General features: G+C 44.2%; 1 protein-coding gene across 3 annotated transcripts in view; it reads right to left on the bottom strand.

Moving 5' to 3' along the window:
• LOC111969579 (contactin-4-like) overlaps nt 1-23,323 on the bottom strand; it is a 259,803-nt gene that overhangs the window by 75,590 nt on the left and 160,890 nt on the right. For all 3 annotated transcript variants that reach the window (XM_023995756.1, XM_023995757.1, XM_023995759.2), the window contains exons 6-8: nt 17,936-18,139; nt 10,270-10,372; nt 9,749-9,933 (exon numbers count right to left, since the gene is read on the bottom strand). In XM_023995756.1, the coding sequence (XP_023851524.1) occupies nt 9,749-9,933; nt 10,270-10,372; nt 17,936-18,139 (492 nt within the window). The remainder of the gene's footprint in view (nt 1-9,748; nt 9,934-10,269; nt 10,373-17,935; nt 18,140-23,323) is intronic.

Below are 23,323 nucleotides of genomic sequence, written 5' to 3'. Positions count from 1 at the left end.
CCCTTGCCAGTCCCCAGTCTCTGCCATCACATGCAGTGGCGCAAACATTGGTGGCCCCTCCCCCTTTGGCCTCTCAAACACCCCCCTTACCGGCTCAGACAGTGCCTCCTGGACCTCCTCCAGGAATCTCTCCAACAGCCTAAGAGACGTTATTCCTGTTTGTTGTGCCAGGACTTCCGGGGTTTTCCACCCCTCCTCTCCCATCAGTCACAGGTCACCCAGCCTTAGTAAGCCCGCTGCCATCATTTGCCTCTGCAGGGTGGCCGAATGAACCGATTTCAAAAGGATGGCTGGGTAGTGGAAGATAGGCTCCTCCCACACCCACAGCCCAGGCTCCAAACCCCCTTCTCGTGTGGGCCTTAGCAGCTGCCAGGCCCTCAGAGTAAAAATCAGAGAGAACTGCTATACTCAGCCTTTCCAGCCTCATGAGGAACAGCTGCCGGTCCAACCCTAATCCGCCAGCTCTCCTCAGCAGTGCGCATGCCCCTCCAGCCAACATCAGTGTGGTACAGCAGTCTCTGCGCCACCTTTAGTCGGAATACAGCCACCCTGCTCTCCAGTTCCACCAGGCCCTGTCCACCTTCGTGGACGGTCATGTACAACACTGCCGCCCTCAGCCAGTGATGGCCCGACCAGAAAAAGTCCACCGGCTGGGGGGGGGGGGGGGGGGGGGGGTTGTTGAGGACAGCCAGGTTATACCACAGGGAAGATGCCACCAGGTCAGCAACCTCCCTCTATATGACACTTGGGACAGGAGCCACCTCCACCTGGCCAGTCTTGACACCACTGCCTGCGACAGCCCCTCCCAGTTCTTCCTGACCCACCTCTACGAGCCCAGGTACCTGTCTCTTATACACATCTAGATGTGTATAAGAGACAGCCACCCTGCTCTCCAGTTCCACCAGGCCCTGTCCACCTTCGTGGACGGTCATGTACAACACTGCCGCCCTCAGCCAGTGATGGCCCGACCAGAAAAAGTCCACCAGCTTGTGTTGCAGGGGGGGGGGGGGGGGGGGGGGGGGGGGGGGTTGTTGAGGACAGCCAGGTTATACCACAGGGAAGATGCCACCAGGTCAGCAACCTCCCTCTATATGACACTTGGGACAGGAGCCACCTCCACCTGGCCAGTCTTGACACCACTGCCTGCGACAGCCCCTCCCAGTTCTTCCTGACCCACCTCTACGAGCCCAGGTACACCCCCAACATTTTAAGCCCTTCACAACCCCACTGTAAACCCCCTGGAAGCAGAGGAATGGCCCTATCCCCCCATAATTATACACATCTAGATGTGTATAAGAGACAGGTATATAACTGCTCCGATAGAGGGCATCCTTGTCTAATGCCCCGTCTCACCCAGACTGGCCTACTGAGCCCCCCTCCCACCTTGACCATACATGACGCCCCAGCATACAACAGCTTCTCAGAGGTCAAAAAACTCTTCCCAAACATCACATTAAACAGATACTCATGGTCCATCCATTCTATCAAAAGCCTTCTCTTGATGTGAAGAGACCAGTCCAAAGACAAGTCCAAAGTTCACATTAGAACCTCTTGACATGTCCCTGATTAACCTCTCTGGGGTAGGTGGGACGCAATCGTCCCACCTGGCCAATAGCCAGGAAAAATACAGAGCGCCATATTCAAATAAAATGATGTAAAAATCAAACTTTCATTAAATCACACATGTAAGATACCAAATTAAAGCTACACTCGTTGTGAATCCAGCCAACATGTCAGATTTCAAAAAGGCTTTTCAGCGAAAGCATAAGATGCTATTATCTGATGATAGCACAACAGTAAACAAAGAGAGTAGCATATTTCAACACTGCAGGCACGACACAAAACGCAGAAATAAAAATATAATTCATGCCTTACCTTTGACGAACCTCTTTTGTTGGCACTCCAATATGTCCCATAAACATCACAAATGGTCCTTTTGTTCGATTAATTCCGTCGATATATATCCAAAATGTCAATTTATTTGGCGCGTTTCATCCAGAAAAACACAGCTTCCAACTTGCGCAACGTCACTACAAAATATATCAAAATTTACATGTAAACTTTACCAAAACATTTCAAACTACTTTTGTAATACAACGTTAGGTATTTTTAAATGTTAATAATCGATCAAATTGAAGACGGGATGATCTGTGTTCAATACAAAAAGAAAACAAACTGACGCAACTTTTCTGTTAATGTGCCTCTTTCAAACAATTTACTTCAAGTGACCCTAATTTAAGATGGCCGTACTTCTTCATTACACAAAGGAAAAACCTCAACCAATTTCCAAAGACTGGTGACATCCAGTGGAAGCGGTGGGAACTGCAAACAAGTCCCTTAGAAATCTGGTGTCCCAATGAAAACCCATTGAACAGACAGTGACCTCAAAAAAACAAAATCTGAATGGTTTGTCCTCGGGGTTTTGCCTCAGAGACATGATTCAAACAGTTTTAGAAACTTCAGAGTGTTTTCTATCCAAATATACTAATAATATGCATATCTTATATTCTGGGGATGAGTAGCAGGCAGTTGAATTTGGGCATGCTATTTATCCAAAAGTGAAAATGCTGCCCCCTACCCCGAAGAAGTTAAGAACAAGTTGTCTGTGATTGAGCGTCCCGGTACACAATATGTTTGGTCCTTATGTACTATCAAGTCCAGATGGGACTTCAGTCTGTTAGAGAGAACCTTGGAATATATATTGTAGTCCGCAAAGAGCAATGCCACAGGCCTCCAGTTCTTAAGTTCACACAAGTCCCCATTTTAGGGCAGGAGAGTCAGAGCCACCTGAAGGCAGCACATCGGCAACTCTCCTACCACYACGCATTCAACACGCAATAGAAGTCCAGTCCAATTATTCCCCAGAATGTTTTATAAAACTCCACTGGGAGTCCATCTATCCCTGGTGCACGACCGGGGGACATTTGGGTTATGGTCTCTGCCAGTTCATGGGACAACAGAGGAATGTCCATTTCATCCCTCTGTGCCAGAAAGTTTAGGGAGTTCTGCAAAGACCTGAGCACACATAGGATCACACATTTCTGCTCTATACAACTCAGTATAAAACTCCACAGTTCGCTAACGCATCTCACCCACCACAGAGGTCACCCGCCCATCAGACAATGCATACCCTTGGCTTCACCGCTCTGTCTTTCCAAACCAAAGGAGGAGGAGCTGAGAGTATCCATCTCCTTGAGCATGGAGAACCTAGCTCTTACAAGTGCTGCCTTTGCTTTAACCTGGAAAAAACGGCCCAGGTCCCTACGTAATTCAGCTAAATTAGCCTGGAGGCCGACGTTGCCTTGCCCCACCATCTCTACCTCCATCTCACTAATACGACGCTCTAGTTCCCCCAATACTCTCCTAGCCTCTGAGGATGAGAGAGCTGTATACCTTTGACAGAAAAGACAAATTTGGACTTTCCCCACATCCCACCATTGACTCAGACTCATACTCCTCTGCTGCCCCCACCTTTCCCAAAAGGTCTGGAAATCTGAGCAAAAAGTGGCATCTTGTAAGAGCTTTACATTAAACTTCCAATAGGATGCCTGCCGGGGCCATGGTGAATTAGACAGCTGGTCCATGGTTATGTGGTGATCAGAAAACCCCACCGGGAGAATGGTAGCGCCCAACAGCCTATCGCGCTGATTCCTGGACATGTACAAACAATCAAGTCGGGCTGCACTCACCCTAGCCCCAAAAACATTCACCCATGTACAGTTGAAGTCAGAAGTTTACATACACTTAGGTTGGAATCATTCAATCTCATTTTTCAAACACTCCACAAATTTCTTGTTAACAAACTATAGTTTTGGCAAGTCGGTTAGGATATCAATGATATCAAGTCATTTTCCAAAAATTGTTTACAGTCAGATTATTTCACTGTATCACAATTCCAGTGGGTCAGAAGTTTACATACACTAAGTTGACTGTGCCTTTAAACAGCTTGGAAAATTCCAGAAAATTATGTCATGGCTTTAGAAGCTTCTGATTGACTCAAATGATGTCAATTAGCCTATTGGAGGTGTACCTGTGGATGTATTTCAAGGCCTACCTTCAAAATCAGTGCCTCTTTGCTTGACATCATGGGAAAATGAAAAAATAAATCAGCCAAGACCTCAGAAGAATAATTGTAGACCTCCACAAGTCTGGTTCATCCTTGGGAGCAATTTCCAAACGCCTGAAGGTACCACGTTCATCTGTACAAACAAAAGTATGCAAGTATAAACACCATGGGACCACGCAGGCTTCATACCGCTCAGGAAGGAGACGCGTTCTGTCACCTAGAGATGAACGTACTTTTGTGTGAAAAGTGCAAAACAATCCCAGAACAGCAACAAAGGACCTTGTGAAGATGCTGGAGGAAACAGGTACAAAAGTACTTATATCCACAGTAAAACGAGTCCTATATCAACATAACCTGAAAGGKCGCTCAGCAAGGAAGAAGCCACTGCTCCAAAACCGCCATAAAAAAATCCAGACTATGGTTTGCAACTGCACATGGGGACAAATATCATACTTTTTGGAGAAACGTCCTCTGGTCTGATAAAACAAAAATATAACAGTTTGGCCATAATGACCATTGTTATGTTTGGAGGAAAAAGGGGGAMGCTTGCAAGCCGATGAACACCTTCCCAACCGTGAAGCACGGGGGTGGCAGCATCATGTTGTCGGGGTGCTTTGCTGCAGGAGGGACTGGTGCACTTCACAAAATAGATGGCATCATGATAAAATAAAATWATGTGGATATATTGAAGCAACATCTCAAGACATCAGTCAGGAAGTTAACTTGGTCGCAAATGGGTCTTCCAAATGGACAATGACCCCAAGCATACTTCCAAAGTGGTGGCCAAATGGCTTAAGGACAACAAAGTCAAGGTATTGGAGTGGCCATCACAAAGCCTTGACCTCAATCCTATAGAAAACCTTTGGGCAGAACTTAAAAAGCGTGTGCGAGCAAGGAGGCCTACAAACCTGACTCAGTTACACCAGCTGTCAGGAGGAATGCGCCAAAATTCACCCAACTTATTGTGGGAAGCTTGTGGAAGGCTGCCCGAAACGTTTGACCCAAGTTAAACAATTTAAAGCCAATGCTACCAAATACTAATTGAGTGTATGTAAACTTCTGACCCACTGGGAATGTGATGAAAGAAATAAAAGCTGATATAAATCATTCTCTCTACTATTATTCTGACATGTCACATTCTTAAAATAAAGTGGTGATCCTAGCTGACCTAAGACAGGGAATTTTTACTAGGATTAAATGTAAGGAATTGTGAAAAACTGAGTTTAAATGTATTTGGCTAAGTTGTATGTAAACTTCCAACTTCAACTGTATACCGTCTTGTGTTGGGATGTTTAGTTCTCCAAACATCCACTAGGCCGAACTGATTAATGATGTCCCTTAACACTCCCACTGACATTGAATGAGGCTCTTCCCCATTTCTGTCTTTCGTAAAATCCATTTTACAGTTCCAGTCCCCGCCGACCACCAGCGTCTCCTCAGGCGCAACRTGTGAGAGTTCCTGTCTAAGACCCAACTAGAACCCCCCRCTCTCTCCCTGTGTTAGGCGCATACACATTTATAAAGACAAAACCATATTGTTAATTTCTGATTTTACAACAAGCAGCCTACCCCTACACACCACCTTTGAGGAGCACATTTTTACAGACAGACCCGGTACAAAAAGGACTGCCACCCCTGCAGTAAAATTTGCCCCATGGCTCAACACATTTGCCCCTTTCCACCAGAGCCCCCAATCGACTTCATTCACCACATCACTATGCGTCTCCTGCAGAAACAACAGTACTTTTTTTTGTTTTACATATTCACCCAACACACTCCTCTTTCCCGTACCTCTGGCGCCATTTATATTGATCGAGCCTACCCGAAGAGTCTCCATAAGAAGTGGGAGAAAAGTCAGCAAAGAAAGAGACCAATAGCAAAGCTCAAAAAGCCCCAGTGCCAGAAAGAAACTATTAATCTAAATAGTGTCTGAAGGTAGACCCTTACGCACTGTTGTGACCCACTCCAACCTAAAGTGTTTCCTGGGTGAGAGGACACCATGCCCCTCATTTTTCATAGCATGTACTGATCTTACAAACTTTTTCGGYTCAGAAAAAAAAGCCTCAAGATTAACTTTTTTTCCCCTTTGTCTCATTCCGGAACCTTGTCAGTTCCCTCAAAGTGTACTATGACCCCTCTGCTTGACTGGCTGTCAGCTCTGGACCCATTGAAGAGGAGTCTGAAAAAGAAACTCATCATCCCCTTCCTCAGACTCACTTTCCTCCTCATCTTCATCTCCCATCCTTACCACCTGCCCTTCCTCTCTGGTCAGGGCCTCCCCCCTCAGCACCAGGCAAAGGTTCCATGGTGCCTTTGACCACACCAGCCTCTCCCATCCCACCTCCTTCTCCCCCTTTTTCCTTTTCCGCTTGACACCCTCCTCCTCCCCCCTAGTCTCTTACACTTCCCCACTATACTCTCCTCAGCCTCATCTACATCACCCTCCATAGCATGACTAGAACTCAGCCGTCCGCTAGCAGACCACCATCCATAGCATGATTAGACCCGGCCCTCCGCTACACCACCATCATAGCATGACTAGACCAGCCTCATCTACACCACCATCCATAGCATGATAGACCAGCCTCAACTACACACACTCCATAGCATGACTAGACCCAGCCTCACTACACCACCATCCTGCATTGACTAGACCCAGCCTCAGCTACCACCACACATAAGCATGACTAGACTCAGCCTCAACTACACAACCATCCATGAGCATGACTAGCCAGCCTCAATACACCACCATCCATAGCATGACTAGACCCAGCCGCTATACACCCCATCCATAGCATGACTAGACCAGCCTCCCTACTACCACCATCCATAGCATGACAACCAGCCTCATACACCACATCCATAGCATTGACTAGACCTCAGCTCCACTACACCACATCCATAGCTATGAACTAGACCCAGCCTCACTACACCACCAATTCCATAGCATAGACTAGACCAGCCTCCAGCTAACACCACATGCCATAGCATGACTAGACCAGCCTCACTTAACACCACGCATGCGCATAGCCATGACTAATGACCCAGCCTCTAATGTACAAGACGCCATGCATTAGCATGACTAGGCCCAGCCTCCACTACACCACCATTCATAGCATGACTAGACCCAGCCTCCACTACACCACTATCCATAGCATGACTAGACCCAGCCTCCGCTACTCCACCATCCATAGCATGACTAGACCCAGCCTCTGTTGTCTCCATCTCATTGCCCCCTGCACGTTGACCTCAATTTCCCCCACTGGCGCTTGTGCCCTCACCTTGTCTACAGCCTTTATGTGGGCACGCAAAGCTCTTTTCCCCCAAATCCCCACACTCAAAACACCGTAGACTATCTGTGCTGGCAAACCCTGCGTAGAGCCCCTCCCCATGCCTCACTTTAAAATGCACATTTAGCTGTTGCTCGTTGTTGTTCAGAAACATAAACACTTGCCTCCCGAACGAAACAACGTGCTTAACGGCATCTGCCTGAAAACCTCCCAACAGTACATGAAAACTGCTAGCAAACTTACCAAACGACTCAACTCTTTCCTGATTTGATCATCCGTAATAAACGGAGGCAAATTTGCAACTATCACCCTTGTCGAAGGGGTAAAAAATGGCAAAATTGGCACCAACACACCCCTTACAAATATACCACTAGCAATTAGTCTACCAACCAAATTTGCTCTTTTCATGAACACAACCACAGCTTTGTTCATTCCGGAAGCGGAATGTTTAAATTTAGCTCCTACCTGTTCACCGACTGCGAGCAGAACCTCCTCCACTTCAACTCCATTCTCAGGAACGCACCTGAATCCATGCCGTATAGACAGTGTCTCCTCCACGCTAGGCTGAGAAGCCATCGCGCACACCACACCTTCCAAACCCCAGGAAACTAACTCTCTTCCACCCTAACTTTAAAAAAAGAACTGTGGATACCGCTAAAACAAAGTGCATTAACCCTCCACCATAGAAAATAAAAATTGAAAGAAAAGACCAAGGACAGAATCAAGAAAATTTGTTAGGACTGAGCCCATCACACCAAACACTCAAACTCCAAAAACCTCCCAGCATGCACTGCAAGAGAGAGAGAGAGAGAGAGAGAGAGAGAGAGTACATCAAAATAGGACAGACCTGCTGCTAATATGGACAACCTATCCCCTGTAGCTCACAGCCAGAGCAACACTGCAGGGAGCTTGGAGGCAGGCACGTTGTAAATAATGCCAAATTGTTTAATGCACAGAAAGAGTTATTCCTGACAGCTGACAGAGCCTGACTTACACACCACAGGGGCATAGAGATGGGAAACCAATTGAAGGAGAGATATTCAGTTGAATTTGGAAGAAAATCAAGAGATCATAAATATTTACCCACACGGAAATAGATGGCCTGTATAGAAGTATGTATGTTAGTTATCACCTGCTGTGCTCAGTTTTTTTTTAAACTTTGTTTTACAATCCATATAACTATACTGTATATCGTTGCTGCTACCAAAGCGAACATACTCCATATAATTAGTCCAGGCGGCCATGTTTCTTTAGAGTATTTTCCAGCATTTATCTGTGACTGATCCACATTGTGGGAATATAAACAATGAAACAACAAGTGTAATAAAAAATGCAGGGAGCCAGACAAGCTATTCTTGTACATGGGCCATTAAGCATGCTGCAGCGAAAGACCCCAGAAGGTAGAGATAAATCTCAGTGGTGAGGATAGCCTACAGGTACTTACTTAATAAAAGGACGTCTTGTATGAAGAATGCCATCGTATGACTACTAGAGAACAACGGAAGGTCGCAAAGCTTCATTTGAATGTCCATAGTAAATGCAAATGTATTTGGCCTAAAATAGACTAGACTCCACTCTGCCACTGATAGAGCCTTGAGACCTCCTGCTGTGTTATTAGAGGTCAAAATACTGTCTAATGCTGGGGCCAATAGTGACAATAATATTGGTCCTAATAGGGGGACAAAAATTATTTTGCTAAACTATTTCATTTTTCTCTCAGCTTGAAACATCCTGAATAGACAGTGATGTTTTTGATGATTTTACCTCAATAACCAAGAGAAAGGTTAAATAATAATACAAATAATACATGCATGGATGACAATGACAGCAAATCCAAAACAGAAATATTCAGCCGCAGGGAATCAGTTGAAAATCTACATTATTAAGTAGAGGATATCATCAGCTTACTATCTGAATGAAACAGAAATGAATACAACTAATAACACTAACAACCACATTTCACAACTACTCTTCCTCGTCTTCATCCAGATGCTGCACTGCGGATTATTCCGATGGCATATGTGGCCCTGGTCTAAGTATAGTACATTTAACAGCTTTGATCTCCAGTCAAGTTGGATGTCAATCCCAATGCCATCTGGTGGAGACCAATACAAGTCCCACGCACAAGGTCACATCCAAGGTCTCCTCCTCATCCACATCATCATTGCTTTAATCTGGATCAAAATATTATGGGCATCATGGCCGGCGGGGCCTTAATCATTTGGGATGCTCTGTTAAAACGATGCTCCCCCATGCAAAGTGGCCACAGTTGATTACCGATGGCTGTGTTTTAAACCCAGTTAGGTCTCCCTTTGATGCGTTTCAATCTGAACGAAGCTGACACATGCAGCCTTCACTGGTTCAAATACTCATGTGGTTCAGGATCACCTACCGTAGAATGAGAGCTTTCCTTTTACAGTGTTCTTCCCCCTGGAGTTCTCTGCCACACACTCGTATGTGCCCGCGTCTTCCTGCTGGAAATAAGGGATTTCCAGGACACCGCTGGCTTTCCTCACGTCCACCTTCCTAGAAAAGGGGATTCCGTCCACTCTATTCCAGTTTATAGAGGGGACAGGGCTGGAGTAAAGAGGAATGGAAAGAGAAACCTTGTAGCATGTTCATATTACAAACACAAATCATTTGTAATATCACAACCTCACCACAATACTTAACCTAGATGGATTCAATTGATCAGACAAAAAATACTGACATGTAGGTAATACATAATTCAACTAGTGTACCAGTAGTCACAGCCCCAACTCTACAAGACATCTCAGATGTCCAGCTCAGCTTCAATCAGAGGAGGGTTGGAGGCATGCAGTGATACATGAAAAATATCTCGCTGTTTGTTAATAACCTTTCTGCTTTTCATGTATTTGTGTGCCTGTTTAGCCAAGCCCAGAGTCCACTTACTTTCCTAATGCAAAACATTCCAGTTTCACTGTCAATCCTTTGGCTACATGGACAATCTCTGGAAACTGAACTTCGATCTTCGGCTCGTATTCACCCATTATACCTGAGGAGAGTAATTCACAACCAATTATAAGAAAGGAAAAAACAACAACACAGATAATATGATATGTCGTTTCCTACATATGTCCTATAAGCGATTACAATCATACACCTGAGAAGTGGTTCTTTTGGAAAACCAATAACAGGTTCTCATTGTTGCTGGTATTCTCTATCTGTAAATCTCAATCACATTTCCAGAGGTTTCTCAGCCCAAATGGGCTCTTGAAATGGGAGAAACAAGCCAATTTCATCTCCTTGATATTGTGAGGCACGGTTCCCTGACTGACTGTGAAAGCTCATTCAGATCTGTATCTCCATTGTCTAATACAGCCAGGTAGCCAAGGCCCTATCAGCCATGGTAAATGAGACAGCTGGATGAGGCTCTAATCAGTGATATAGTCAAGTCACTAAACCTTGAGTCCGAGTCGAGTGCCAAGTCCCTACACTATTAGAAAAAAGGGTTCCAAATGGGTTCTTTGTGGAGGAATAGGGTTATACCAAGAACCGTTTTCATCTGAAGAACCCTTTTTGGAAGACAAGGGTTCTTTGTAAGGCAAGCCCACTGGGCACAGATGTCAGTTCAACGTAAAAAAAAAATTCACTGTGAAATCAACAACAAAAAATCACCATGTCATCGGATTTAGGTTAAAAGTTGGGTGAAATAAATTCCATTACTGGGAGATGAATTCACCTTTCAGCAGGACAATAACCTAAAACCCAAGGCCAAATCTACACTGAAGTTGATTACCAAGAAGACAGTGATTGTTCCTGAGTGGCCAAGTTACAGTTTTGACTTAAATCTGCTTGAAAATCTATGGCAAGACTTGAAAATGGTTGTTTAGCAATGATCAACAACCAATTTGACAAAGTTTGAAGAATTTTGAAAAGAATAATGGGCAAATGTTTCACAATCCAGGTGTGGAAAGCTCTTAGAGACTTACCAAGTGTCACGCCCTGACCTTAGAGATCATTTTTATGTCTCTATTTTGGTTGGTCAGGGCGTGAGTTGGGGTGGGCATTCTATGTTTTTGTTCTATGTTGTCTATTTCTATGTGTGTGGTTCTAAATCAGAGGCTGCTGTCTATCGTTGTCTCTGATTGAGAACCATACTTAGGTAGCCTTTTCCCACCTGTGTTTTGTGGGTAGTTGTTTTCTGTCTTGTGTCTGCACCAGACAGAACTGTTTCGCTTTCGTTCTCCTGTTTGTTGGTTTTGTTGGTTTTGTTGGTGTTTGTTGTTGTTGTTGTTGTTGTTGTTGTTGTTGTTGATTAAATCATGAACACTTTAAACGCTGCACCTTGGTCCACTCTTCCTTCAGCCCACGAGAACCATTACAGAACTACCCACCACCAAAGGACCAAGCAGCGTGGTAGGAAGGAGCAGCATCTGTTGGAGAGTTGGACATGGGAGGAAATCCTGGACAGCAAGGGATCCTGGGCACAGACGGGAGAGTATCGCCGTCCTAAAGAGGAGCTGGAGTCAGCTAAGGCGGAGTGGCGACGCTACGAGGAGTTGGCTCGAGGAGGCGTARACGAGAGGCATCTGGCCTCAAGTGTGTCCCCTCGGCCCGGATTATCCTGCGCCAGCCCTATGCATGGTGTCCCCGGTTCGCCAGCACAGCCCAGTGCGGCCTGTTCCAGCTCCCCGCACTTGCCGGGCTACAGGGGGTATCCAGCCAGGACGAGTTGTGCTAGCTCTGCGCTCGAGACCGCCAGTGCGCCTCCARGYCCCAGTGTATCCGGTGCCTCGGCCAAGGAAGAGGCCTCCTGCATGTCTCCCCAGCCTGGTGAGTCCTGTGCCTGTACTAAGCCCTAACCCTCCTGCATGTCTCCTCAGCCTGGTGAGTCCTGTGCCTGCTCCCAGAGCCTGGCCTCCTGTGTGTCTCTCCACTCAAGTGATGATCCATGGCACGAAGCCTCAAGTGATGATCCATGGCACGAAGCCTCCAATGATGATCCATGGCACGAAGCCTCCAGTGATGATCCATGGCACGAAACCTCCAGTGATGATCCCCATCCTCCAGTGATGAGCCAGAGTCTCCCCCTCCTGTCCGGAGCTGCCAGAGTCTCCCCCTCCTGTCCGGAGCTGCCAGAGTCTCCCCCTCCTGTCCGGAGCTGCCAGAGTCTCCCCCTCCTGTCCGGAGCTGCCAGAGTCTCCCCCTCCTGTCCGGAGCTGCCAGAGTCTCCCCCTCCTGTCCGGGGCCCGCTGCGAGGATCCCCGCTCCAGAGGTGCCACATAAGTGGGCCAAGCTTAAGGTGGAGCGGGGTCCACGTCCCGCACCAGAGCCGCCACCGTGGATAGATGCCCACCCAGACCCTCCCCTATAGGTTTAGGTTTTGCGTCCGGAGTCCGCACCTTTGGGGGATGGTACTGTCACGCCCTGACCTTAGAGATCATTTTTATGTCTCTATTTTGGTTGGTCAGGGCGTGAGTTGGGGTGGGCATTCTGTTTTTGTTCTATGTTGTCTATTTCTATGTGTTTGGCCGGGTGTGGTTCTCAATCAGAGGCAGCTTTCTATTGTTGTCTCTGATTGAGAACCATACTTAGGTAGCCTTTTCCCACCTGTGTTTTTTGGGTAGTTTTCTGTTTTGTGTCTCTACCAGACAGAACTGTTTCGCTTTCGTTCTCCTGTTTGTTGGTTTTGTTCGATTAAATTATTATTTTTATTTTTTAATCATGAACACTTTAAACGCTGCACCTTGGTCCACTCTTCCTTCAGCCCACGAGAACCGTTATACCCAGAAAGATTCAAAGCTGTAATCGCTCCCAAAGGTGATTCTAACACGTATTGARTCAGGGGGTTGAATACTTATCTAACCAAGATATATTAGTGCTTAATTTTTTTATATATATTTTTTTGAATGTTACATTTTTCTTCCACTTTGACATTACTGAGTATTTTGTGTCGACTATTGCTTTTTTAAAATTAAATCAATTTTTAACCCCACCTTGTCACAAAACAAAATGTGGAAAAAGTGAAGGGGCACTGTATATCTCTGTGTGGGAATACTTTGGAACAGATTTTCTAAATTAAAATCACTTGGAGCTGATTTACGGGTGTTTTTACAGTCTTATTTGGGGCTCAGAACTTCGGGGGCCAAAAACACTTGGGCCAAATTCGGCAAAGAGGCCACCAGTTGGGGAACCCTGCCTTAGAGGATAAAAGGGTTTTTGGTAAAACCCTTCATAGAGTGTTCTAGCCTGAACCATTCATAGATGATTCTAGATAGAACCATTTACAGGGGGTTCTACGAAGAACCCTACATAGAAGGTTCTAGTTAGAATTCTCTGCAAAAGGTTCTACCCAGCACCAAAAAGGGTTCCCCTATGGGGACAAACCGAAGAACCCTTAATGGTTCTTCACACCTTTTTTTTAAGAGCGTATGGGTCAGAGTCCTTTATGCTCGAGCCCGAGTCGAGTCACAAATCCCTTGTTGGCGCTCAAAGCTACATTATGTAATGTAGAAAGCTTGATAACATACTGTTTTACAAATTGGTAAGGCTAGCAGCAAATACAGTAGCTATCTGACGTATGCTGTTGTAGCTATCGTGTTGAATAATGCAAGGGAGGGAGACTTTCTGACAACAAAGTCACTACTGGTCGAGTCCAAGTCCAAGTCATGACTGGTTGAGTCCGAAAATTGTTACTTGAGTCCGAGTCAAGTCCGAGTCCTGGACTCGAGTTCTACAACACTGTCTCATACCATAACCTTTAGGAGGTAATAGAAGCTAATGTGACGTGTGTGATTGGATGGTTCATTGTTGATTCCTCATTGTCACACCAGTAGGTATTGTAAGTTGGGAAAAAAAAGATACCTTCTCATGCTGCATCTTAAAAAATAGTATGCACTAGAAGTAGTGATTCCAGACAAGCAGAGATCCAGTGTCCTGCATTTTAAACCTAACCCTGAAATGCTGCTGCTTCTGCAGTGTTTTATCAAAACACAAAACAAAACCCGACTGCTTAGATACAGTCAGTGTAATTTACTGTAATATTATGCTATACTATGGCCTCCCGAGTTGCGCAGTGGTCTAAGGCACTGCATCACAGTGCTAGCTGTGCCACTAGATATTCTGGGTTCGAGTCCAGGCTCTGTCGCAGCTGGCCACAACCGGGAAACCCATGGGACAGCGCAAAATTGGCCCAGCGTCATCCAGGTTAGGGGAGGATTTGGCCAGCAGGGATTTCCTTGTCCCATCACGCACTAGCAACTCCTATGGTGGACCGGGCGCAGTGCACGCTGACARAATCGCCAGGTGCACAGTATTTTCTCCAACACATTGATGCGGCTGGCTGCCGGGTTAAGTGGGCATTGTGTCAAGAAGCAGTGTGGCTTGGTTGGGTTGTGTTTTGGACTTTTGCCTCTCCCAAGTCAGTACAGGAATTGCAGCAATGAGACAAGACTGTAACTACCAATTGGATACCATGAAAAAGGGGCAAAAGTTAAAAAAAAAAAAAAAATATTACGCTATACTATCATCAAATCATATTTTATTGGTCACACACATGGTTAGCAGGTGTTATTGCGAGTGTAGCGAAATGCTTATTCTTCTAGATCCGACAGTGCAGCAGTATCTAACAAGTAATATCTAACAATTCCACAACAAAACCTAATATCTAACAATTCCACAACAAAACCTAATATCTAACAAATTCCACAACAAAACATAATACACACAATCTAGTAAAGGAAAAGGGATTAGAATATACACTGCCGTTCAGATGTTTGGGGTCACTTAGAAATGTCCTTGTTTTTGAAAGAAAAGCAAATTTTTGTCCATTAAAATAACATCAAACTAATCAGAAATACAGTGTACTGTAGACATTGTTAATGTTGAAAATGACTATTGTGGCTGGAAACGGCAATTTTTTTATGGAATATCTATATAGGCGTACAGAGGCACATTATCAGCATTATCAGTATCACTCCTGTGTTCCAATGGTACATTGTGTTAGCTAATCCAAGTTTATCATTTTAAAAGGTGAATTGATCATTAGAAAACCCTTTTGCAATTATGTTAGCACAGCTGAAAACTGTTGTGCTGTTTAACGAAGCAATACAACTGGCCTTCTTTAGACTAGTTGAGTATCTGGAGCATCAGCATTTGTGGGTTCGTTTACAGGCTCAAAATGGCCAGAAACAAATAACTTTCTTCTGAAACTCGGCAGTCTATTTTTGTTCTGAGAAATGAATACTATTCCATGCGAGAAATTGCCAAGAAACTGAAGATCTCATACAGATCTCTATCTAGAATAGAAAGAGGAGTGGGAGGCCCCGTTGCACAACTGAGCAAGAGGACAAGTACATTAGAGMGCCTCACAAGTCCTCAACTGGCAGCTTCATTAAATAGTACACGCAAAACACCAGTCTCAACGTCAACAGCCTTCTAGGCAGAGTTGCAAAGAAAAAGCCATATCTCTGTCCAGTGTCTGTGTTCTTTTGCACATCTTAATCTTTTATTTTTATTGGCCAGTCTGAGATACTATTTAATGAAGCTGCCAGTTGAGGACTTGTGAGGGGTCTTTTTCTCAAACTAGACACTCTAATGTACTTGTCCTCTTGCTCAGTCTGTAGGTAGGCAGCCGCCTCTCTGTGCTAGTGATGGCTGTTTAACAATCTGATGGCCTTGAGATAGAAGCTGTTTTTCAATCTCTCTGTCCCAGCTTTGATGCACCTGTACTGACCTCGCCTTCTGGATGGAAGCGGGGTGAACAGGCAGTGGCTTGGGTGGTTATTGTCCTTGATGATCTTTCTTGCCTTCCTGTGACATCGGGTGTTGTAGGTGTCCTAGAGGGCAGGTAGTTTGCCACCGGTGATGCGTTGTGCAGACCGCACCACCCTCTGGAGAGCCTTGCGGTTGTGGGCGGTGCAGTTGCCATACCAGGTGGCGATACAGCCCGACAGGATGCTCTCAATTGTGCACCTGTAAAAGTTAGTGAGAGTTTTCGATGACAAGCCACATTTTTTCAGCCTTCTTCACACTGTCTGTGTGGGTGGACCATTTCAATTTGTCGATGATATGTACACAGAGGAACTTAAAACTTTCCACCTTCTCCACTGCTGTTGTGTTGATGTGGATAGGGGGGTGCTCCCTCTGCTGTTTCATGAAGTCCACAATCATCTCTTTTGTTTTGCTGACATTGAGTGAGAGGTTATTTTCCTGACACCACACTCCGAGGGCCCTCACCTCCTCCCTGTAGGCTGTCTCGTCATTGTTGGTAATCAAGCCTACCACTGTTGTGTCATCTGCTAACTTGATGATTGAGTTGGAGGCGTGCACGGCCACGCTGTCATTGATCAATAGGGAGTACAGGAGGGGGCTGAGAACGCCCACTTGTGGGGCCCCAGTGTTGAGCATCAGCGGAGTGGAGATGTTGTTTCCTACCTTCACCACCTGGGGGCAGCCCGTCAAGAAGTCCAGGACCCAGTTGCACAGGGCAGGGTCGAGACCCAGGAGTTTGGAGGGTACTATAGCGTTGAATGCTGACCTGTAGTCAATGAATAGCATTCGTACATAGGTATTCCTCTTGTCCAGATGGGATAGGGCAGTGTGCAGTGTGATGGCGATTGCATCGTCTGTGGACCTATTCGATCGGTAAGCAAATTGAAGTGGGTCTAAGGTGACAGGTAGGGTAGAGGTCTCTCAAAGCACTTCATGATGACAGAAGTGAGTGCTATGGGGCGATAGTCATTTAGTTCAGTTACCTTAGCTTTCTTGAGAACAGGAACAATGGTTGCCATCTTGAAACATATAGTATTATTTAATGGTAGGACGGCTGACTACACATAAATGTTTCCCCTGATTCAACCAATTATAGTTGTCTTAAGGACCATATTCAATAGAGAGGGTTAATTTACTCATGATCATCTCTAAGAGGGTTGAATAATTAGCAGTAGTAGTTTTCATGCTAACATACTGAATGTAACACGTGGGTATGAACCAGGGTCTCCCACAGGAACAACCAACATATTAGCCCATTAGACCAAGATGAAATTCCCTCATGGGCCGAGGGCCGATGCTGGTTTTGAAGTTTGCAGGCAGGTTACCTCATCCTGTGACCATGACCAACTCATGTCTGCTACATGTACTTGCGCCTGACATATCTGCTAGATAACGATTAGAAAAATATATCTGATATTTGTTCATGTTAAAAGGACTCTTCTGGTTTCAGATGAGGCCTAAACAGTTGGAGTAAAATATCTGCTCAAGGCCATGCAAGAAAGCCCACTAGCCAATGGTTGTGGTGCTTCAGGCTGGCTTTGTCAAAGGCTCTCCAATGAAAATGTATTTTGTCTGAGTGATCTAATTGTTGGCTTTCTCTAACTAATGTTTAACACTATGCAGAGATACAATTATTCATATACTGTATGTATGATTTATTAATGGTATAGTAGTGTAGTTTAATATTACTGACATTTCACCTAATGATTGTGAACAAATTACACTATTCTAATGTGATAGTATTGAACACATTACACAGCACAACAGCCAGAAAATGAACATATGAAATAGGAATATACTGTTTTGATAGGGTGTAAGTGGTTGTCGTAGAACTGGATCTCACCATCACTGCGGAGCACCAAAGGCGTGGGCGGGCCCTGGACTCTGGTTTTGGTGACAGTATTGGTCACCACACAGGTGTAGTTGCCCACATCAGAGGGCTCCACTTTAGCGATGTATAGATTCCCCGTCTCCTGGGAGATAAAGCGTCGTGTGTCCTGCTTCACAAACGAGGGATACTCATTAAAAATCCAGGAGAATGTCAGATCTGTGGAGAAAGGAGAAGAAATGTGTGAGATCAAATACAACAAAATTACACCAGGATTTCAGGGTCACGCTGACTCTCCTTATTAGAATAATAACACGGGAGAATAGGGAGWATACCAGTTTTATCTGGTTGGAATTGATTTGGTGGAGTAGCAGGTGTGTAGGGTTGTTTGATTCTTCACCCTCCAAAGGGGTTGCAGAATCATCACAGAGCTACATGCTAGGGTGAAAATTAATGATGGTCTGAGTGTGATGAGTTAGGAGGTGCTCTAATTATCTGGACACATCTCAAAATTAATATTGTTTGTGTGGCAGGGTTTATTTTGTAAAAATATATATATTGCATTTTGACGAAATCAGAGGACATTTTGTAGATAATACAAGGCCTTGAGATTGGCTGAATGTTTTATTTCACAGAGAAAACAAACTTTAAACATTCTAAGTTGTTAAGAATGACTGACCAGGAAGCCTGGTTCGGGTTTGGTTTTTGTAGCACACAGTTGGACAGCAGAGTAACATGACCAAAAATGATGGTTTTATTGACGCAACAGTGCGAGAAGACAAATTAATTTGGGGAATGCGTAAGGGATAGGCCTAATTTCTAAGGAACGATGGGTTTGAGCTCAGATCGTCACAAAATACTAGGTTAATTGTACTGTAAGTGTAACCGATGTGAAATGGCTAGCTAGTTAGCGGTGGTGAGCGCTAATAGCCTTTCAAACGGTGACGTCACTCGCTTCGAGACCTTGAAGTAGTGGTTCCCCTTGCTCTGCAAGGGCCGCGGKRTTTGTGGAGCGATGGGTAACGATGCTTCGTGGGTGACTGTTGTTGATGTGTGCAGAGGGTTCCTGGTTTGAGCCCGGGTATGGGCGAGGGGACGGAAGTAAAGTTAAACTGTTACATTGATGCTGTTGACCCGGATCACTGGTTGCTGCGGAAAAAGGAGGAGGTCGAAAGGGGGGTGAATGTAACCGATGTGAAATGGCCGTGGCCTTTGTGGAACGATGGGTAACGATTCTTCYTGGGTGGCTGTTGTTGATGTGTGCAGAGGGTCCCTGGTTCGCGCGAGGGGACGGACGTAAACTGTTACATAAGTAAATGTTATAATAACTCTCACCATGATGGTAAAAATAACAATACAACAATTATACCATGTTGAAGACAGCTTGTCTGTTGAAACGTTTCTTATTAGGTTATTAAATTATTGCATCTGACCTCCTAGAGTGTGTGGCTCTACTTTTCTTTTTCAAGTGTTCTACTCCGCTAGCCAGCACCTCGCCTAAACAGGTGTGTATTTCATTCGCCTCCACAAAAATAACAATACAACATATAGTATACAGTACATTTGTAGGATCACAGGACAAGGCAGGATCTCAGATCTGCTATGATTCACAGGATAACGAGCATCATGTTGTCTGGTAACTGTCAGGTGGGTCTCTCCAGTCATTTTCTTACTGTAAATGTCAGCATCTTTTTAATGTCACATCTTTTGTGGTTTGAGTCTTTCAAAAAGAACAAAACACACATTTTGAAGAGTAACCTTTGAAATAAACACTTTGTTTTGCTATTCATTTGGTGATTCAGTAACTTTCTGTGCCCAGAGACTTTGGTTCCTTAGGCCAAAAGGATTTATAGAGGAGTACATTTAAAAAAAAAAAAACATTCATTTGTATGCGTGACTGAGGCAACTGAAATACTGTAAATTCTTGAAAAACCTTTCCCATTCTGCATCTTTTGTAGTGCTTTGTGTTAATCCAAGCTCACTGTTCCCACCAGGACTTTGAACGTTTCATCAGCACCACCAGCATAATCATCATTATCACCACCATCATCATCATCGTCGTTGTCGTCGTCATTAGCGTCATCATCATCACCATCATCATGTAATTTAAAAGGTATGTAAAATCAGTGGTGATTCCATCTGCATTGCTTGCTGTCTGCTTTCCTTGCTGTTTGGGGTTTTAGGCTGGGTTTCTGTATAGCACTTTGTGACATCTGCTGATGTAAAAAGGGCTTCAACAAATACATTTGATTGATTGATTGATTGATTACACATGCAGTACCCTACAGCTAAACCATACTTCTAGGTTTCGATCTACTGCAAAGAACAAATGATAGACAGAGCCAGTGTAAGACGCATTGTGATTCGTGACAGTTTGATCTCAGCTGGGGTACTTATCAAGAACACTGCTTTCAGGGTCATGTTGTTTTTTTAGTTTGCCGAGCTCTCGTTTGAAGCTTTCAGGGACAAATGATTATTTCTGAATGTTCTGACATTCTAATCAGTGGAGGGCGGCCTGAGTATTCCAGGCCTTCTAATTGACAGGCATGTACCTTTTCCCGCTGAGCCTAATCAAACCCATTCACTTGTTAGCTGGTTGGTAATTAAACAAAACAGTCTTGAAGGATTCCTCCTTTACCCTTTCTATCTGCCTGGTCATTTATCACAGCAGGCTTCGATGCATGATGCAGCTCACTCACTGTTAGGAGCAGGTATATGCTACAGCATGAATCAGAGCAGGCCAATCAGCCTCTTCAGAAGTGTATTTTGGCAGAGTCCTGAGTGTATTAGAGGAACACAGAAGGTGATGGCACAGCAAGCGGAGAGGAGGGGAGAGGACAACAGAGACATGGAACATTCTGCTCTCCAAGGCAGGACAAGGAATATTGTTTTGGCTCGTTCCCTCTCCAGTGCTCATGGGTTGTGCTTGCACCTGCCCACACACGTGTTTACTACTCATAAGTTTCATGGTGACTAAAGTATGGGAAAATAATGGCAGAACAATAAAATATAATGATAATGCAGTGTTGTACAAGGCTAGGAAACATGACTGAAATATATTCAGTTATGTTACTCACCAGCACTACCAGCATTACCAGCATTATGACCAGGAATACAACTTTCCAGAATCGGATCCTTTGTTTCTCACCCTGTAGAGCAATTGAACTGATTCCAGAGGCCGACCCAAAACACCGCCGGCGGAGGAGAGGTACTCGGAGTGGTCTTCTAGTCCGACTTTGGAGGCGCGCACACCATCCACCGCTTCCAAGTATATTACTCGCTTATGTTCAATCTCTGGGTAATAAAGTTGACGAGCTCAGGGCGAGGATTTCCTTCTAGAGAGACATCAGGGATTGTAACATACTCTGTTTCACGGAAACATGGCTCTCTCAGGATATACTGTCTGAGTCCATCCAGCCAGTTGGGTTCTCAGTTCATCGCGCAGACAGGAATAAATATCTCTCCAGAAGGGAGATTACAAAAAAACGGTAACTATAATCCATTACGTTACCAGCAAAAATATTGTAATCAGATTACCGATACTTTTGAAAAACTAGATGATTACTTTAAGGATTCATTTTTAATTCAGAAAGCATGTTTGCGATTTTTTGTTGTTGACACTTCTCTGTTTTCTCAATGACATTCAAATCAGCATTGAAAAAAGGCGCAAGTTTAAGTTTGTTCCACCTGAGCGAGTCTGACCACAAGTCAGAGACCACTATGATGACACACCAAATGTGTTTGATGGATCGCGGGAAAAGAGCAGGAATAGGRTTTTGTAGGCTACTGTCCAAGCTATGTCTTCCAATGGTGTGACTGCTGCTGGAATCCAAAGATTATCCAACTTGAATAAACGCTTGGAGTTAAGGATGACACTAGTGATGTAGTCTACGGCGATATGGATATCACTTGATATTGATATTTACATAGCGCATTGATGTGAATCCCACTGCTGCTTTCTCATCTAGCTATTTGCGCCTTACGTATTGTGGTTGTTGTGGATGGCTGTTCACAAATCTAAATGTGTATTTGAACCCAATAATGTTTGAATTTAAGATGTTTAAACTACCTATCAATCATCAATGAAAAATGCACTCTTCCAACAGCTGCATAGTGCGGATCCAAGCCTATGGAATTAAAGTGGGGCTTTTATTGCTCAATCTAATTCATGCTGATAAAAAGAATCCATTGGACTATTGGACACAAATTTGCACACTTTTGATGGACTTAAAGGGGCAATCTGTAGGTGCTACATCCATTTTTGGATTTATAAATTATATATACAGTACCAATCAAAAGTTTGTGCACACCTACTCATCTAAGGGGTTTTCTTTATTTTTCTACATTGTAGAATAATTGTGAAGACATCAAAACTATGAAACAACACATAAGGAATAATGTAGTAAGCAAAAAAGTGTTAAATAAATCTAAATATATTTTATAGTTGACAGTTTTACACACTCTTGGTAAAGCATGCCATTCCATGACCGCAGCATTTATTTTTAAACTCGAATCAATGAGCCCAATCAGTCCTCCATGACAACAAAATCATAAACAACAGAGTAGGGCTGGCTAATAAGTCCTTCGTTTTGGGGTCATGCTCAGGTAAAACAAATTGGCTAATCTATACTTCCATATTTCCAAGTCCTATTCTTGAAGATCAAGGGGTATAACATTTATTGGAATGACTGGAATTCTGAATGACTTTGGTTTTTTAATGTAAATACATAATTGAATCGTATTATTATATGTAGCAGAAAGCGATGGCTTGGAAGAAACCTACATAACCAACCCATAAAGTAAAATTTWAAATCCATATATGGCCAGCTATGTAAACTTTAACATTGATTTATCCTGCAACAGATGCCGTTCAATTGGTAACATACATTTTTGTCTTCTTCTAATGCCTCTTAAGGGGAAGGTAATCTAAAAGTAATGGAATGTAATCAGATTACGTTACTGAGTTTGGGTAATCCAAAAGTTACATTACTGATTACAATTTCGGACAGGTAACTTGTAACTGTAATGGATTACATTCATAAAGTAACCTACCCAACCCTGCTCTCCGGGAAGAAGAAGGGTAGGGGTGTATGTTTCATGATTAACGACTCATGGTGTGATTGTGATAACATACAGGAACTCAAGTCCTTTTGTTCATCTGACCTAGAACACCTCACAATCAAATGCCGACCGTATCATCTCCCAAGAGAATTCCCTTCGGTTATAGTCACAGCCGTGTATATCCCCCCTCAAGCTGATACCACAAAGAACTTCACTGGACTTTATGCAAAATGGAAACCACATATCCTGAGGCCACATTTATAATAGCTGGGGATTTTAACTAAGCAAATTTGGGAGAAAGGCTACCGACTTTCTATCAACACACTCGCGCTGCTAAAACAC

The sequence above is a fragment of the Salvelinus sp. IW2-2015 genome, linkage group LG1 (genome assembly GCF_002910315.2).
Source record: "Salvelinus sp. IW2-2015 linkage group LG1, ASM291031v2, whole genome shotgun sequence".
Classification (NCBI taxonomy): Eukaryota; Metazoa; Chordata; class Actinopteri; order Salmoniformes; family Salmonidae; genus Salvelinus; species Salvelinus sp. IW2-2015.
The sequence above is the reverse complement of the archived record's forward strand: the minus strand, read 5'-3'. Positions and strand labels throughout refer to the sequence as shown.